The sequence below is a fragment of the Anastrepha ludens genome, chromosome 4 (assembly GCF_028408465.1).
Source record: "Anastrepha ludens isolate Willacy chromosome 4, idAnaLude1.1, whole genome shotgun sequence".
Taxonomy (NCBI): domain Eukaryota; kingdom Metazoa; phylum Arthropoda; class Insecta; order Diptera; family Tephritidae; genus Anastrepha; species Anastrepha ludens.
The window spans coordinates 116,161,301-116,178,023 of record NC_071500.1 but is presented as its reverse complement, the minus strand read 5'-3'; the positions used below and the strand labels follow the sequence as shown (position 1 = coordinate 116,178,023).

Below are 16,723 nucleotides of genomic sequence, written 5' to 3'. Positions count from 1 at the left end.
TGCGTTGATGGTTTTTTAGTTTCCGCTGAAAGTAAGAATGAAGATGATGTGAGTTTCACTACTCATTGGAGATGCTGCAAATGAGGTTAAAGCTGAGGAAGTAGTACATTGTTTGAAGAAATGTGTCACCTGGGCAATATCAAACAATGTTGAGCTGTCCATACTTTTGGTACTGAGGGATTTGCAAGAAATGGCAGTGCAGAAAAGGTTGGAAAAGCAGATGATAATTTAATACTTTTTCTGTCAAAATAAAATAAAATGTTCGATTTAATTAAAAACATTCGATTTAACGATTTTTCGGGTTTACGAATTAGTCGCCCAACAGATTCGTTAAGATGCGTTATATTCGACGTCCACTGTACTTATATATTGTACATATAAATACTAATTTACATAACAAAACTACCGAAGAAGAACCTCAATACAGAGATAAGTTCTCTATTCTGTCGTATAAACACACAACCATAAGTATGCACCTGGGTTAGTAAAAATAATAAATTGGATAAAAAAAGAGATATGAAATATTTTTTCATTAACAAACTACTTGTGTAAAATAGCTAAAAAAATTAATTAAACAGGGTATTGCATATATTATGTTGACGCAGCGAAAGAAAACTGATCAGTTCTAACCGATTTTTAAGACATCTAACACCTTTATTCTTATATTAGAGCTAACAATGATAGAAATGCGAAGTGGTTTGTAATTATAAACTTGTGCTCTAATTTTAGATTATTAAAACAAATTATATTATAATTGCAGTTTATTTCGGAACTCTTTTAGTGGCGCTATTTCCCAACTGCTATGCCACGAACGATATTTGTGATGGTTTAGAAGATGGCACACGCGTCCCTTCCAATCTTCAATGTGATAGTTTCATAATTTGTAAGGGTCAGCGAATTTTCTCGGTTGGTAGATGCCCTCGTGGATTGCATTTCAATCGTCGCCTTGCCGTTTGCGATTTAAAGCGGCGTGCTCGGTGTGATGGGGCTTTGATACTGCCAAACCTCGACATAAGGTCGGAGACAAGGGAATGTTCCAGTGATTGTTGCGGCTGTTGTAATTGTTGCAGCTCGACACCCATTCCTTCTGCATGCTCTGATGCGCGTTTAGTTCCCGTCATATCATCTCCCCCTGGTGTACCATCAACCGGCCCTTCAGGTACTACTTGCAATAACAAAGGTGTATGTGAAAATCAACCCGATGGTGCCATGTTCCCTGATCCTTCATCTAACGGCTATATAGTATGCCAGTGTGAGTGTGAAATTCCAATGCCCTGTCCCGAGGGTTTAACCTTCAATCCAGTACTGAAAGTTTGTGATTGGCCGAAAAGTTCCACAGGAACACCAAGCACTAAATCTACAACATCAACTTCAGTTACGACTTCCACACCAAGTGATTCGTCCCCATTAAACACATCCTCAAGTCCAATTGGTACAACTCCTTCGGATACTTCCTCAACGTCAATTAACACTACTCCATTGGAAACTACATCAACGCCAATTGGGTCATCTAGTCCAGGCACATCCTCAACACCTACTGATTCAACCACCTTACCAACGCCTTCAACGCCAAGTAGCCCAGCCACAGGTCCATCAGGTACTACTTGCAATAAAAAAGGTGTATGTGATAATCAACCCGATGGTGCCATGTTCCCTGATCCTTCATCTAACGGCTATATAGTATGCCAGTGTGAGTGTGAAATTCCAATGCCCTGTCCCGAGGGTTTAACCTTCAATACAGTGCTGAAAGTTTGTGATTGGCCGAAAAGCTCCACAGGAACACCAAACACTATATCTACAAGATCAACCACCTTACCCACGCCTTCAACGCCAAGTAACCCAGCCACAGGTCCATCAGGTACTACTTGCAATAACAAAGGTGTATGTGATAATCAACCCGATGGTGCCATGTTCCCTGATCCTTCATCTAACGGCTATATAGTATGCCAGTGTGAGTGTGAAATTCCAATGCCCTGTCCCGAGGGTTTAACCTTCAATACAGTGCTGAAAGTTTGTGATTGGCCGAAAAGCTCCACAGGAACACCAAACACTATATCTACAAGATCAACTTCAGTTACGACTTCCACACCAAGTGATTCATCCCCATTAGACACATCCTCAAGTCCAATTGGTACAACTCCTTCGGATACTTCCTCAACGTCAATTAACACTACTCCATTGGAAACTACATCAACGCCAATTGGGTCATCTAGTCCAGGCACATCCTCAACACCTACTGATTCAACCACCTTACCAACGCCTTCAACGCCAAGTAGCCCAGCCACAGGTCCATCAGGTACTACTTGCAATAAAAAAGGTGTATGTGATAATCAACCCGATGGTGCCATGTTCCCTGATCCTTCATCTAACGGATATATAGTATGCCAGTGTGAGTGTGAAATTCCAATGCCCTGTCCCGAGGGTTTAACCTTCAATACAGTGTTGAAAGTTTGTGATTGGCCAAAAAGCTCCACAGGAACACCAAACACTATATCTACAAGATCAACCACCTTACCCACGCCTTCAACGCCAAGTAACCCAGCCACAGGTCCATCAGGTACTACTTGCAATAACAAAGGTGTATGTGATAATCAACCCGATGGTGCCATGTTCCCTGATCCTTCATCCAACGGCTATATAGTATGCCAGTGTGAGTGTGAAATGCCAATGCCCTGCCCCGAGGGTTTAACCTTCAATCTAGTGCTGAAAGTTTGTGATTGGCCGAAAAGCTCCACAGGAACACCAAACACTATATCTACAAGATCAACCACCTTACCCACGCCTTCAACGCCAAGTAGCCCAGCCACAGGTCCATCAGGTACTACTTGCAATAACAAAGGTGTATGTGATAATCAACCCGATGGTGCCATGTTCCCTGATCCTTCATCCAACGGCTATATAGTATGCCAGTGTGAGTGTGAAATTCCAATGCCCTGTCCCGAGGGTTTAACCTTCAATCCAGTGCTGAAAGTTTGTGATTGGCCTCGCAACATTGCATCCACCGGCTCGTTGGGTACTGCCTGTAATAAAAAGGGTAAATGTGAGGGTCAGCAAGATGGCACTCTATTTGCAGATCCCGATTCAAGTGGCTATATAATGTGTGAACGCGAATGTGAGGTACCTAGGCTATGCCCAAATGGTTTAGCATTTAATCCAAATGTGATGGTATGTGACTGGCCTCAGGTGTATGTTTAAAATAAATAAAAATATATATATGTACATATCAATCCGCTGAATTAAGACTCACGTTGTTTTCAATCGGCTTATATAATATTTGTAAGTCGAATTTTATTCTTGGTTGGGTTATGTGATGAGGGGTTGCTTGCATTGGACGCAGATCATATAAGGAATAAACTTCTGTCATTGAAAGCAAAGTTTTTGTAGTATATTCCATTTCTAGTTTAGACAATAAACTGAAAACGACAATGGCGTGACGTTGCAACAACTGAAGTTCCAAAGATCAGGCCTTTCCCAGCCTGAATAACAAATTCGACAACTTCACTAGGAAACATAAAGTAAATAGTTTACAATAATAATAATCTGATTATATAGGAAGTCGACTGGGACTAGTAAGATTCGCTAAACATAATATAGCAAGAATTTTTTTTTTGGTTTTTGAATTTTAAACGAGTACAGGAGAGTAAATGCAAGAATTGTATTGGAGTAAATTTAATTAGTAATAAACTACTTATACATCATTTTTACAGTAGAAATAGTGGCCAGTAAATCAGAACCAAGGCAATTGCAACTGCCGTAGGAAAATAAAGATTGACATTTTGATAACTATAACAGATGCTGCGGCTATCTAAGCGATAAGGTTCGATAAGGTAATGTTTAACAATATAATGACTACATTACAGGTAGTATTTCCTCGTTGGATGCAACTAAAAGCAATTATGATTTAATTCCAATTAAACGTGTCTTTCGGCCTATATAAAGGGAATGGGTGTCTGCCGAGGCCCCAATAGAAGTTTATATAGTGGCAGCAGAAGCAGCAGCAGCAAAGTTCATTTTGAGATTTTAAGGATGCTGAGAGGTTTGCTTCCGAGTTCCATTATTTTTGAGTTTTCTCTACTGAAGCATTAATTGGATATTGCAGTTATAACTTTTGCGATTCTGGTGCTAGCCGCGGAAGCAGATTATGTGAGTGAAACGAGATGTACCAACACGATGATCGGCTATAGACTCCCTCATCTAATTGACTGTGCCAAATTTGTAATATGTACAAACACATCGTTTGGACTTGCCCGAAATTGTCCGAATGGTCTGCATTTCAATGCAGATAATGCAGTATGCGATTATCCATCACAAGCCGGTTGCTCCAAGGAAAGAACTTCTGGGATAGCTAATTGCGAATGCGATTGTAGTCTGTGTTATCAAAGCTGTACTACAGAGACTCCAATCATTACACAGGCAGAGACAACATCGCCAGCAGCAACTTCAACTTCAACTGCTTGTAATCTGGGAACTTCAACATCACCAACACAAACTGATACTTCACCAACGTCTATATATTGTTCTCCACCACCTACGCATGGCTCACCAACAACAACTGAAGCTTGCCCAGCTCCTACTGATGATTCATCCGTTTCTACAGAAGTCTTTTCAACACCTAACAATGGGTCACCGACTCCCAACCTTGACTCTTCAACACCTACGAATGGCTCACCAACTACAACTGCAGCCTATTCAACTCCTATTGATGGTTCGCCTTCCTCGACGGAAGGTTCACCAACCACCACCGGATACTCCTCAACACCTACAGATGATTTAACAACCACAACAGAATGCTCTTCAGCTCCTACCAGTGGTTCGTCAACCGCATCGGAAGCATCACCAACTCCTACTGATGGCTCACCCACTCCCACGGAAGGTTCCTCAACACCAACTGATGATTCATCAGCTTCCACCGAAGACTCTTCAACGCCTACAAATCATTCACCAACTACAACTGAAGTCTGTCCAACACCAACTGATGATTCATCAACCCCAACTGAAACCTCTCCCATCCCTACGAATTGTTCACCCTCGTCCACGGAAGGCTCTTTTACACCAACTGATGATTCACCAACCCCTACGAATGGTTCACCCACCCCTACGGAAGGTTCTTCAACTTCTACCAGTGGTTCCCCAACCCCAACTGAAGCCTCTCCAGCTCCTACTGATGGCTCACCCACCTCCACGGAAGGTTCTCCAACACCAACTGATGATTCATCAGCCTCCACCGGAGACTCTTCAACGCCTACAAATGATTCACCAACTACAACTGAAGCCTGTCCAACACCAACTGATGATTCATCAACCCCAACTGAAGCCTCTCCCATCCCTACGAATTGTTCACCCACGTCCACGGAAGGCTCTTCTACACCAACTGATGACTCTCCAACCCCTACGAATGGTTCACCCGCCCCTACGGAAGGTTCTTCAACATCTACCAGTAGTTCCCCAACCCCAACTGAAGCCTCTCCAGCTCCTACTGATGGCTCACCCACCTCCACGGAAGGTTCTCCAACACCAACTGATGATTCATCAGCCTCCACCGGAGACTCTTCAACGCCTACAAATGATTCATCAACCCCAACTGAAACCTCTCCCATCCCTACGAATGGTTCACCCACGTCCACGGAAGGCTCTTCTACACCAACTGATGATTCACCAACCCCTACGAATGGTTCACGCACCCCTACGGAAGGTTCTTCAACATCTACCAGTGGTTCCCCAACCCCAACTGAAGCCTCTCCAGCTCCTACTGATGGCTCACCCACCTCCACGGAAGGTTCTCCAACACCAACTGATGATTCATCAGCCTCCACCGGAGACTCTTCAACGCCTACAAATGATTCACCAACTACAACTGAAGCCTGTCCAACACCAACTGATGATTCATCAACCCCAACTGAAGCCTCTCCCATCCCTACGAATTGTTCACCCACGTCCACGGAAGGCTCTTCTACACCAACTGATGATTCACCAACCCCTACGAATGGTTCACCCACCCCTACGGAAGATTCTTCAACATCTACCAGTGGTTCCCCAACCCCAACTGAAGCCTCTCCAGCTCCTACTGATGGCTCACCCACCCCCACGGAAGGTTCCTCAACACCAACTGATGATTCATCAGCCTCCACCGGAGACTCTTCAACGCCTACAAATGATTCACCAACCCCAACTGCAGCCTCTCCAACCCCTACGAATGGTTCACCCACGTCTACGGAAGATTCTTCTACACCAACTGATGATTCACCAACCCCTACGAATGGTTCACCCACCCCTACGGAAGGTTCTTCAACATCTACCAGTGGTTCCCCAACCCCAACTGAAGCCTCTCCAGCTCCTACTGATGGCTCACCCACCCCCACGGAAGGTTCCTCAACACCAACTGATGACTCATCAGCCTCCACCGGAGACTCTTCAACGCCTACAAATGATTCACCAACCCCAACTGAAGCCTCTCCCATCCCTACGAATTGTTCACCCACGTCCACGGAAGGCTCTTTTACACCAACTGATGACTCTCCAACCCCTACGAATGGTTCACCCACCCCTACGGAAGGTTCTTCAACATCTACCAGTGGTTCCCCAACCCCAACTGAAGCCTCTCCAGCTCCTACTGATGGCTCACCCACCCCCACGGAAGGTTCCTCAACACCAACTGATGATTCATCAGCCTCCACCGGAGACTCTTCAACGCCTACAAATGATTCACCAACCCCAACTGCAGCCTCTCCAACCCCTACGAATGGTTCACCCACGTCTACGGAAGATTCTTCTACACCAACTGATGATTCTCCAACCCCTACGAATGGTTCACCCACCCCTACGGAAAGTTCTTCAACACCAACTGACGTTTCATCACCCCCAACTGAAGCCATTCCAACCCCTACGAATGGTTTCCCCACGTATACGGAAGATTCTTCTAGACCAACTGATGATTCTCCAACCCCTACGAATGGTTCACCCACCCCCACCGGAGACTATTCAACACCTACAGATAGTTCACCTACTATACCTGAACCTACAGGAGATATTCCTGACTGTGACCCGACATGTTGTAATCGGAAGGACGGTGTTACTATAGTTATGGAGCGTGATTGCCAAAAATTCATAGTTTGTGTAGGCGGAAAAGAAAATATATTTACTTGCTCAAATAACTTGCAATTCAATTCTTTGACCGGTGAATGTGACTATCCGGAAAATGTGAATTGTTCAACGCATCAATTGCCACCAAGTGGACCCTCGGCTGGTCCTTCTGGAACTTATTGTGAAACAGGGGGCCGATGCGTGGGCCAACGTGATGGTACCTCCTTCGCTAACAAAACTGATGAGTGTAGCTCGGACTATGTCATTTGTCAATGTGAGTGCGAAGTGAAGCGCAGCTGCCCTTCTCAATTGATGTTCAACGTTAAATTGGGTATTTGCGATTGGCCCACAAGTTTCGGTTGCTAAAAGCTTTAATACACATTTTTGAATTTGTAGAAGAATTGAATGGGTACTTTAAATATATGTATATACAAAATAATCCTAAAATCAAAGGAAAATTTTCCATTTTGCTAGTAACTAACGAATATTGTCATATTCATTGTCAGAGAACGGGAGGATTTGTTCGATGATTGAACTTTGACCTTCTTAAAAGCCGAGCAAAACTACACCGAAGAAGATATTTTTATGTAGACATTTACTTATTTAAGTTACTCCACGTTAATTTATTCACTTTCAACTAACAGAGTATTGACATTTTTCCGACTAGAATAGTTAATTTTTGCGACAGAATAGTTAAAACGAAAATTTACAACATGCATTTTTATCGTATTTTCTAGTAGTAATACCTATACAAACTCCCTAATAAGCGAATAAGCTTAAATTAGCTCATCTTTAAATAACTTCCCTGCATTAAATGTTTAAATGAATGTATGTATATCTTTTATCATACCGATACAGAAGTCTGGAAGCTAGTCGAATGTCGAAAACTATCACTTGATCTGCAAAATCTCTAGTATACCTAAACTCTTTGAAAAATTGGTTCATGATTTTATTCTCTTCCAAATTTCAGATCTCATATCGCCCTATCAGCACGGCTTTATTAAACGTAGATCTACTGTTACTAAATAAAGTTTATTTTTATTTTTATAAAGCTTATTCGAAAGTTTTGTCTTAAAACAATTTGAAACAGGCCAACAATGCAATGTCATATTCACCGACTTTTATCCTACTTAAAGTTGCTGCCATCTCGGGTGGCTATTGTTCTTAATCTTTGTCAATGATATTCGAGACGTTTTTGTGACGTTTGTTTGTTTGTTTTAACAGCATAGTTTGCCCTGTCAGTGTTGGTATATCATCTGTCGTCTTCGTCTAGCTCATCTAGGGGTAGGCCCAGGAAACATGCTGTTTCGACAGGTTGGGTCCAGAGGGAGAGGGGGGTTAGATGAGTCTGATTAAGGGGGCATGTAAAGAGGTGGTTAGTGTCGTGCGGGGTACCTTCACATGCCGGACATGTGTTTGGTATGTCGGGGTCAATTCTGGATAAGTAGGAGTTTAACCTGCTACAATATCCAGAACGTAATTGTGCCAATGTTACACGAGTCTCACGGGGAAGCTGGAGCTCTTCATCTGCAATGGGTGGTGGTTGGACTCCGATTACGGCATTCACGGGACGGGAGTTCATGAAGGTGGTGACGGTCTCCCGGTGAATGTCGTTTATTGACTGTCTGAATACTGTCCGGTCCAGTAGGTCTCGGTCAGTTTTGTCCTGGAGTTCGTCAGCGTAGTCGAGGAGGTGTCTCCTGACGTGCCTGGGAGGCGGCTCAGGCTCAAGCAGGTGTCTGCAGGGGTGAAACCTGCGGTAGCACCCCAGCAGGAACTGCTTGCTGAGCAATTTGTTGTGCTCCGCGACTGGGAGCATTTGTGCCTCGTTGTGCAGGTGTTGTATGGGTGACATCAGGAGGCACCCGGTCGCTGTCCGAATGGCGGTATTCTGACATGTCTGAAGCTTTATCCACTGCGAATCACTAGTACCAGGCGACCAGACAGGCGCAGCATAGTTTAGAACCGGCCGGCCAATTGCCTTAAATGTCGAAAGCAACAGTTCTTTGTCCTTGCCCCAAGTGCTGCCGGCCAGCGATTTGAGGACCTTGTTGCGATTTTGGACTTTAGTGGCAATTGCGGTTGTATGCGCAGAGAAGGAGAGCAAGCTGTCAAAGGTTACACCCAAAATTTTGGGGTTATTCACAGTCGGAATTGATGTGTCGTCGACTTTTACCTTAAGGGACAGCTTGACCTCCTTTGTCCAGGTGGTGAAAAGGGTCGCCGTGGACTTGGTGGGGGAAAGTTGGAGATTTCTCGCAGTGAAAAAGCGAGAAAGGTCGGTGAGGTAGTTGTTCACTTTGGAACACAGGCCATCGATGTCATTGCCCGACGCCATTATCGTGCAATCGTCAGCGTATGAGATCAGGGAAACTCCCGCTGGTGGTTGGGGGAGCTTCGAGATGTAGAAGTTAAAAAGCAAGGGTGAAAGGACACCTCCCTGCGGTACGCCTTGCTTAATCTTCCTCTGCTTTGACATTTGATCTCGAAAAATCACTGACGAGTGCCGACCGCTCAGGTAGTTCGCGGACCACCTCTTCAGCCCTGGCGGGAGTGTCGACTGATAAATATCATCTAGTAGCGTGGAATGGCTGACTGTATCGAAAGCCTTCTTTAGGTCCAACGCTACTAGGACAGTCCTCTCGCAGGGGCGGTTTTGGTTAAGCCCGCGATTTATCTGGGCGTTTATGGCGGTGAGTGCCGTGGTGGTGCTGTGCACTCGTCAGAATCCGTGCTGATGTGGGGCTGGGGCCAGATGTGTCGTGAAGAGTGGGAGTAGGAGGGCTTCAAGTGTCTTCACTACTGGGGAAAGGAGAGTTATCGGCCGATAAGACTCCCCTTGGTTGGCGGGTTTCCCAGGTTTCAATAGTGGGACCACTCTCCCTGCTTTCCACTTGTCAGGGATGATGAGAGTGGCCAGAGACAAATTGAAGACCCTTGTGAGGTATCCTACTCCCAGGGGTCCCAGATGCTTCAGCATCAGCGCGTTTAGTCCGTCAGGGCCAATGGCTTTCGATGATTTCGACTTGTTGATGGCCCCCTGAACCTCATCACCGGAGAAAGTAAGTGGCGCACTGTCGTTCGTCAGTTTGTGCAGCCTTCCGGTAACACGACGTTTGGTTCTGTCGCCCGGAGGATGCAGTGTAAACAGCCGGCTAAAATAGCTCGCGCATCTCTTCGGGTCCGACGAAGTACAACCGTTGAAGGTGATAGCCACCTTGTCGTTGTGTTTCGTCGGGTTCGACAGGGACCTAACGGTGGACCAGAGCTTACTCACTCCGGAGGTGAGGTTACAAGTCTTCAGGTGCTCAACCCATTTAGTCCGCTTATGTTGATTTACCAGTTGCCGGATCTCCAAATTGAGATCCCTTATGCGGGGATCCCCGGGATCGGCCTGGCGTAGGTGGTCACGCTCGTTTGCTAAACTGGCTGCTTCTGCTGGGAAGTGAGGACGGATGTCCTTATAACATCCAGCTGGGATGAAGCGAGCCGCAGCAGCTGTGAGCACCTTGCGGAATGCGCGTTCGCCGACGCGCACATCAGTGGGGATGGGAAGAGCGGCGAAGGTGTCCTCGGTGAATTCCGTGAAGCCGGCCCAATTAGCTTTTTTAAAGTTAAAATAGGACCGGTGATTCACGGAAACGAAATCGGCAGGTCTCTCGATCGAGACGATAATGGGCAAGTGGTCTGATGCAAGCGATAGCATAGGTCGCCACGTTATGCAATTTATCAGACCCGCGCTAGCTATTGTTAGGTCAGGCGAGCTGCTACAATTGCCCACTACCCTGGTGGGGGCGTCGTCGTTCACTGTGCTGAATGTCGAGTCGTCTATCTGCTCTGCCAATTGCTGTCCCCTACGATCATTTGGCAGGCTTGAATGCCAAAGATCGTGATGCGCATTAAAGTCACCTACAACCAATCGGTTTTCACCTCTGATGAGCGCACCTATATCAGGGTGATATCCTGCCGGGCAGCAGGTGACAGGGGGTATGTATATGTTAAAAATTTCGAGCTCGGAATCGCCTGACCGGACAGCTATGCCTTGACATTCTAAGGTGCTGTCCCTGGGGTCGATTCCTTCATCGATAAGACGATACTGCACAGTGTGGTGGACTATAAACGCTAGGCCACCACCGTTGTCTCGCTCACGATCGTGTCTGTGCACGTTGTAGCCATCCCTGGTGATCAGAGATGACCTAGCGTGCAACTTTGTTTCTTGGACCGCAGCTATCTTGATACTGTGCCGGTTCATGAAGTCGACTATCTCGTCGACCTTACTCGTAAGTCCGTTGCAGTTAAACTGGAGAAGCTTGAAGCTTTTCGGTGAGGCCAGTGTAATCTGGGGGGTGAGGGACGCGTGGGGTTGTCTACGTTGGACCTGCTGTGCAATCCACTGTGGTTGTTGCGGCCTGATGGTGGTGGGCGGCCGCGCCTCCGGGGGAGGTAGTGGGTGCAGAGCTCTGCAGCAGGGGGCAACGTAGGCAGTTGTCCACTCACGGGTGGTGCGCAGGCCGGAACATCTCCGAAAATGGCACCAGCCACTGCAGGAATTGCATTGGACTGATACCAGATTCCGAGGTATTACGGTCTGACACACGGAACAGACTGTACGGGGGACCAGGAGCTGCTGGTTTGTCCCCGCACTGGGGTTGGAGCAGGAAGGGATAGGAGGGGTTAAAGAGGAGTTGTGTTGCTCCGATAGGCTCCTCACCGTGGAGGTGTGGGTTGTGGTGGCGGTTGGTAGTGCCGGCCTATCAGGGGGTGTGGTAGCCGTGGAGGCATCAGACGCCTGTTGGCGGGAGCAACACGTGGCCACATACCGTGTGGACCACTCCCTGTGCGACTTAAGGCCTGAGCAGGTCTTAAGGTGGCTCCACCCGTTGCACTTATTGCACCTAACCGAGGTGGAGTTCGGGTGGAGCCGTTGATGGCAGACGCAGCAGTAGAATACCTCTGGCCCAGGGTTGGATTCGACTCCAGCCCTGAGGAGAAGTATTTGGAGCAGGTTTGCTGCGAGAGTTTGCTCCTGTGACGGAAGGGGTGGGGTGATATACGATACACTAGACAGGGCTAGTGTACTGGGGCGGCAGCCCTTGATCGGGAAAAACCCGAGTCATTCCGGTAACGTAGAACCGGCTGCCATGGGACGTCGCGTTGTCTGCTGTATGCAGATGCCTTGAAGATTTAGAGCCGTATAGAGAACGTAGTTGACTGAGTAAGACTTCAAAAGACTTAACGTGATGTGTGTGATGATAACTCCTTGCCTCTTCATGCTGGTAAATGTCAGCACTTTCGATTGCAAGTTGAGAAATACCACCCTCTTAAAAATATGTGAAAAGAAAGACTTGGGGGCCATATTTATATCGAAAATGTCGTTTTCTAAACATACATTACCAAGTCCAGACCTATGCTCGGCTTTGTAGTAAGGAATTCAACGGAGTTCCAGAATCTTTCTACCCTGAAAAATTTGTATTTTTCTCTTGCTGGATCAAAAATCGAATATTGCAGCGTTATCTGGGATCCATTCTACATTCGTTCATCTTTAAGAATTGAGGAGGTTCGGAAACGTTTCACTAGATTTGCTATTAATTTCCTTCGTTGGGCTTGTAGTTCGCCTGCATATAAAAGTAGATGCCTTTTGTAGGCATTGCCAACATGAGAAATGCAAAGAAAAATTTCATAGGTGATGCTTATAAGGGACATATCCACGAATCATATCAAATGCCACTCCTTACTGAAGCTAATACTTCTTGATAGTCCTACTCGTAACGTCAGACTCAGCAATAAGTTTCATTTACCTAAGACCTAAGAGCAATTTTAGTCGTAATGAACCACTTACCTGTTGTTGGTTGGTTGGTTGGTTGGTTAAAGTGGTGATTCTTCCAGAATCCAACTAGCTCTTCCGCGCCATTTTGTTGCCACATCCTCGTTGCCAACTTGTTTAACGGTTTTTTACAGCATAACTGTATCCAGTCTGTGCGTTTAAGGAACCTTATTAGGTTGTTAACGTCTAAGCCAGATAGTTGTTCAAGATTCTCGAACAGCGGTTGGCCCAGGGTTAACATTCTGTCCTTCCATAGGGCAGGGCATTCACAGAGGAAATGGAAGATTGTCTCCTTTTTCTCCGGTTGTTTACAACTGTGACAGTATGTATTGTGAGGGATACCCATTTTGGCAGCTTGTTCTCCGATAGACCAAAAGCCAGTTATGACTGCCGTTAGTCTCCAGGCGTCCCGTCGTTTCATTCTTATTAATGCCGACGATTGCTTGAGGTTGTAGGTGGGCCATAACGTTCTGCTAATTTTGCATTTCGTCTGGACTTTCCACCTACAGTCAGCGATTCGGAGGTATTTTTGGGAAATTGTTCTCTTGACTGCACCTAATGGTGTGAGTACCGATTCTGCAAGAGCATTATTCATGGCAGATCCCCCTCTTGCCAGTTCATCTGCTTTTTCGTTACCTTCAATGTTCCGATGCCCCGGGACCCAGATTAAGGTAACTTTATGGTTTTCACTCAAGATGGTGAGGCTATTCCTACTTTGTTCCACCACTTTGGAGGTTGTTGTGGCCGAACCCAGTGCCTGGATTGCAACTTGGCTATCCGAGAGAATAGCGATATTACCCTTAAAAGAGAAATCTGCGATTAGTAGCCTGCAAGCTTCCCCAATCGCCAGTACTTCCGCCTGGAAGACACTGCTGGTATTAGGGAGACGCACAGATTTCTCAATTTTAAGTCTGTGAGAATATATTATATTATATACCAGCTCCAACACCGCAGCCTATTTTACTTCCATCCGTATAGTCTGTAGTGCCGAAGTTGTTTAGAGAGAATCCCTTATTCCATTCTTCCTTAGTTGGAAAGAGGGTGGAAAAATTCCTATTGAAAGTTACCGTCGGGACGATGTAGTCAGTTCTCACCGAGATTAACTGAGTTTGTCGCAATAATAGATTGGCATGACCATACGTTTTTTCTCTCCAGCGACTCGCTTCGTTTAACCTAAATGCACTCATGGTTGCCGTCTTCTTAATATGTAGGTCCATTGGAATAAGGTGTGTCAGTGCATTGAGAGCCTCTCTAGGACATGATCTGATTGCACCGACCGTTATTGCACATGCTGATCTTTGTATTCTGCCGAGTAGTTTGGTATTGTACTCTCTCCCTAGATCCTTCCACCAAACTACCGAACCATACGATAGAATAGGTCGTATAACCGTCTAATACAGCCATAATGTATGCAATTTCTGCCTTCCTTACCCGTTCTTCAACATTTAATTTCCAGCTTAGTTTGGAGTCCAGAATTACCCCTAAGTACTTTGCGCTGGGTGATAGTGAGAGAGTTTGTCCGTTAATATTTGGTAGGGTAAAAGGTGGTACCTTATATCTGGTGGTGAAAAGCATAAGCTCTGTTTTACGTGGGTTTAAACCTAGGCCACAGCCTGTGGCCCAAGAGTTAAGCTCGCCTAATGCCCTTTGGATGATCCCACTGATCGTATTAGGACACAGTCCTGACGCCATTAACACCACATCATCAGCGTACGCCACCGCTTTTACCCCACCTCTATTAAGTTTTATTAAGACTTTGCTAATAACGCATAACCAGAGAAGTGGAGACAGTACTCCCCCCTGTGGGGTGCCCCTGTGGACCTTCTTGGTTATACTGATATTACCCATATTAGCTTTGATGATCCTGGTTTCTAGCATAGAGATGACCCAATTACTAATGCAATTGTCCACCTCTAAGTCTATCAACGCCCGTTGGATCGCATCTGTACTAACATTGTTAAAGGCGCCTTCTATATCCAAAAATGCCGCCATGGTATAATGTTTGTTCTCTAGAGAGCCCTCTATTGTTCGGATTACCTCGTGAAGCGCTGTCTCCGTAGATTTGCCTTTAAGGTACGCATGTTGTGCAGTAGATATACCAGAGCTCTCCAAAGAGCTTCTAAGATATATATCCAAAAGTCTTTCAAAGGTTTTTAACAGGAAAGACGAAAGACTGATTAGCCTATAGTCCTTCGCTGATTCATGTCCCCTCCTGCCTATTTTTGGAATGAAGACGACCTTGACTAGTTTCCAACTATCTGGAATATGAACTAGGTTTAAACACGCTTTAGAAATTTCCTCTAGCCATGGTAGGATACAGTCCAAGGCTTCCTGTAACATCTTTGGGAAGATCCCATCTGGCCCCGGAGATTTAAAAGGTGAAAAAGATTTAATTGCCCATGCAACTTTCTCCTTTGTAATTATTTCTTTTGCAAGGTGCTGTGGATTATATTGGCTCCGCCTGATACTTCTCCTCCCACTTTCGTGGACGCTGCACCCCGGGAAATGCGTGTTTACCAGAAGTTCTAGCGATTCCTCTGTCGTAGCTGTCCAAGTACCATCAGGCTTCTTGACCCAAGAAGCCATTGAATGATCTTTGGACAGAACACGGCTAAGCCTGGCAGAATCCCTGGTGGATTCGATTGACGAACAGAATTCGCTCCAGCTCTCTTTCTTGGCGGCCCTTCTTGTACTGTCTCCGTTTATGGGGCAGGACGTTTTGTAGGCCCTACTAAATGCCTTCTCCAGTGTTGTGACCCTACTCTCAAGGTTTTCGGTGAGAGTGATTTTGTGGATGGGAATCTCTCCTATCCTTTTATTGACTATGTTTCTGAACCTTTTCCAGTTGGTTCTTAGTGGATTTCTATACGGTAAGGGCGGATCAACATTAAGATCCAGATCGTACAGGATCCAGCTGTAATCCGAGAAAGACCTTTTATCAGAGACCCTCCAATTGTTTAACCTTACTGAGCTGTTTTCAGACATTAGGGTAACATCGATCACTTCCTCCCATCCCCTGAAGTACTCCGTACTTGGAAAGGTGAAAGTGGGAGTGTTACCCCTGTTACATACCGACAAGTTAGTGTTAATTATGAAATCATAAAGAGACTCACCTCGGTCGTTTGTTTCGGAGCTTCCCCATAGAGCATGCCTTGCATTGGCATCGCATCCGAGAAGCAGGGTTTTGTTCGGGTTTTCCTGCACAAGTTTACAAGTTTTCATGTGCCATGTATATAGAGGCAAGCGTAATTCTGACTCCGTCAGTGGCTTCCACCTCAACAGCCGTCACATCCTGTGAACTATACAATGAAATTAAAAATGTGTTTTAATGTTTTTTAGCTACAATACATGTTCTGGGATTACCTTCTATCCGTTTATAGTAGATATTGTAGGTTTTCCCAGTGAACCCTTTCACCTCGGTGCTCCGCACCCAGGGCTCCTGAATTAGTGCGATGTCCACGTCCTCCTCCACCAGGAGAACGGTTAGGTTGTCCGTTGCACACCGTGAATGTTGCAGATTGATTTGGACAACGTTTAAACCCATGTTTACTGGTTTCCTTTTTCGGACTCGGTGTCATCTAGCAGCATGCCAGTCAGCAGTTCATTGGCACCATCGACCACATCCTGCTCCTCTTCCGGGTTTGCAGAACGGAATATCTTCAGCTGGGTCTTCCTGATCCCAAACTGAAGTTTGTTTCCCACTTTCTCCAGTGGTTCCAGACTCTCTTCTGTAATTAGAAGGAGGAATGATCTGCTGTGCCTTTGCGGAGCCTCCGCTTTGATGATCGACCAATCGGTTATCGGCACCGAGCGATTATG

The 16,723-nt window shown here is 45.8% G+C and overlaps 2 protein-coding genes across 2 annotated transcripts in view; both read left to right on the top strand.

Annotated features, from left to right (window-relative positions):
- The first annotated feature begins 610 nt into the window (after positions 1-610).
- Positions 611-3,240, top strand: LOC128860766 (mucin-2). Its single transcript, XM_054098492.1, has 2 exons — positions 611-696; positions 761-3,240. Exons 1-2 carry the CDS (start codon positions 678-680, stop codon positions 3,193-3,195), a joined length of 2,454 nt encoding a protein of 817 aa, XP_053954467.1. The 5' UTR covers positions 611-677; the 3' UTR covers positions 3,196-3,240.
- Positions 3,241-3,946: 706 nt separating this feature from the next.
- LOC128861972 (uncharacterized) overlaps positions 3,947-16,723 on the top strand; it is a 31,384-nt gene continuing 18,607 nt past the window's right edge. Inside the window, exons 1-2 of the mRNA XM_054100347.1 lie at positions 3,947-4,036; positions 4,100-7,438. Of these exons, the coding sequence (XP_053956322.1) occupies positions 4,027-4,036; positions 4,100-7,438 (3,349 nt within the window). The 5' untranslated portion in view covers positions 3,947-4,026. The remainder of the gene's footprint in view (positions 4,037-4,099; positions 7,439-16,723) is intronic.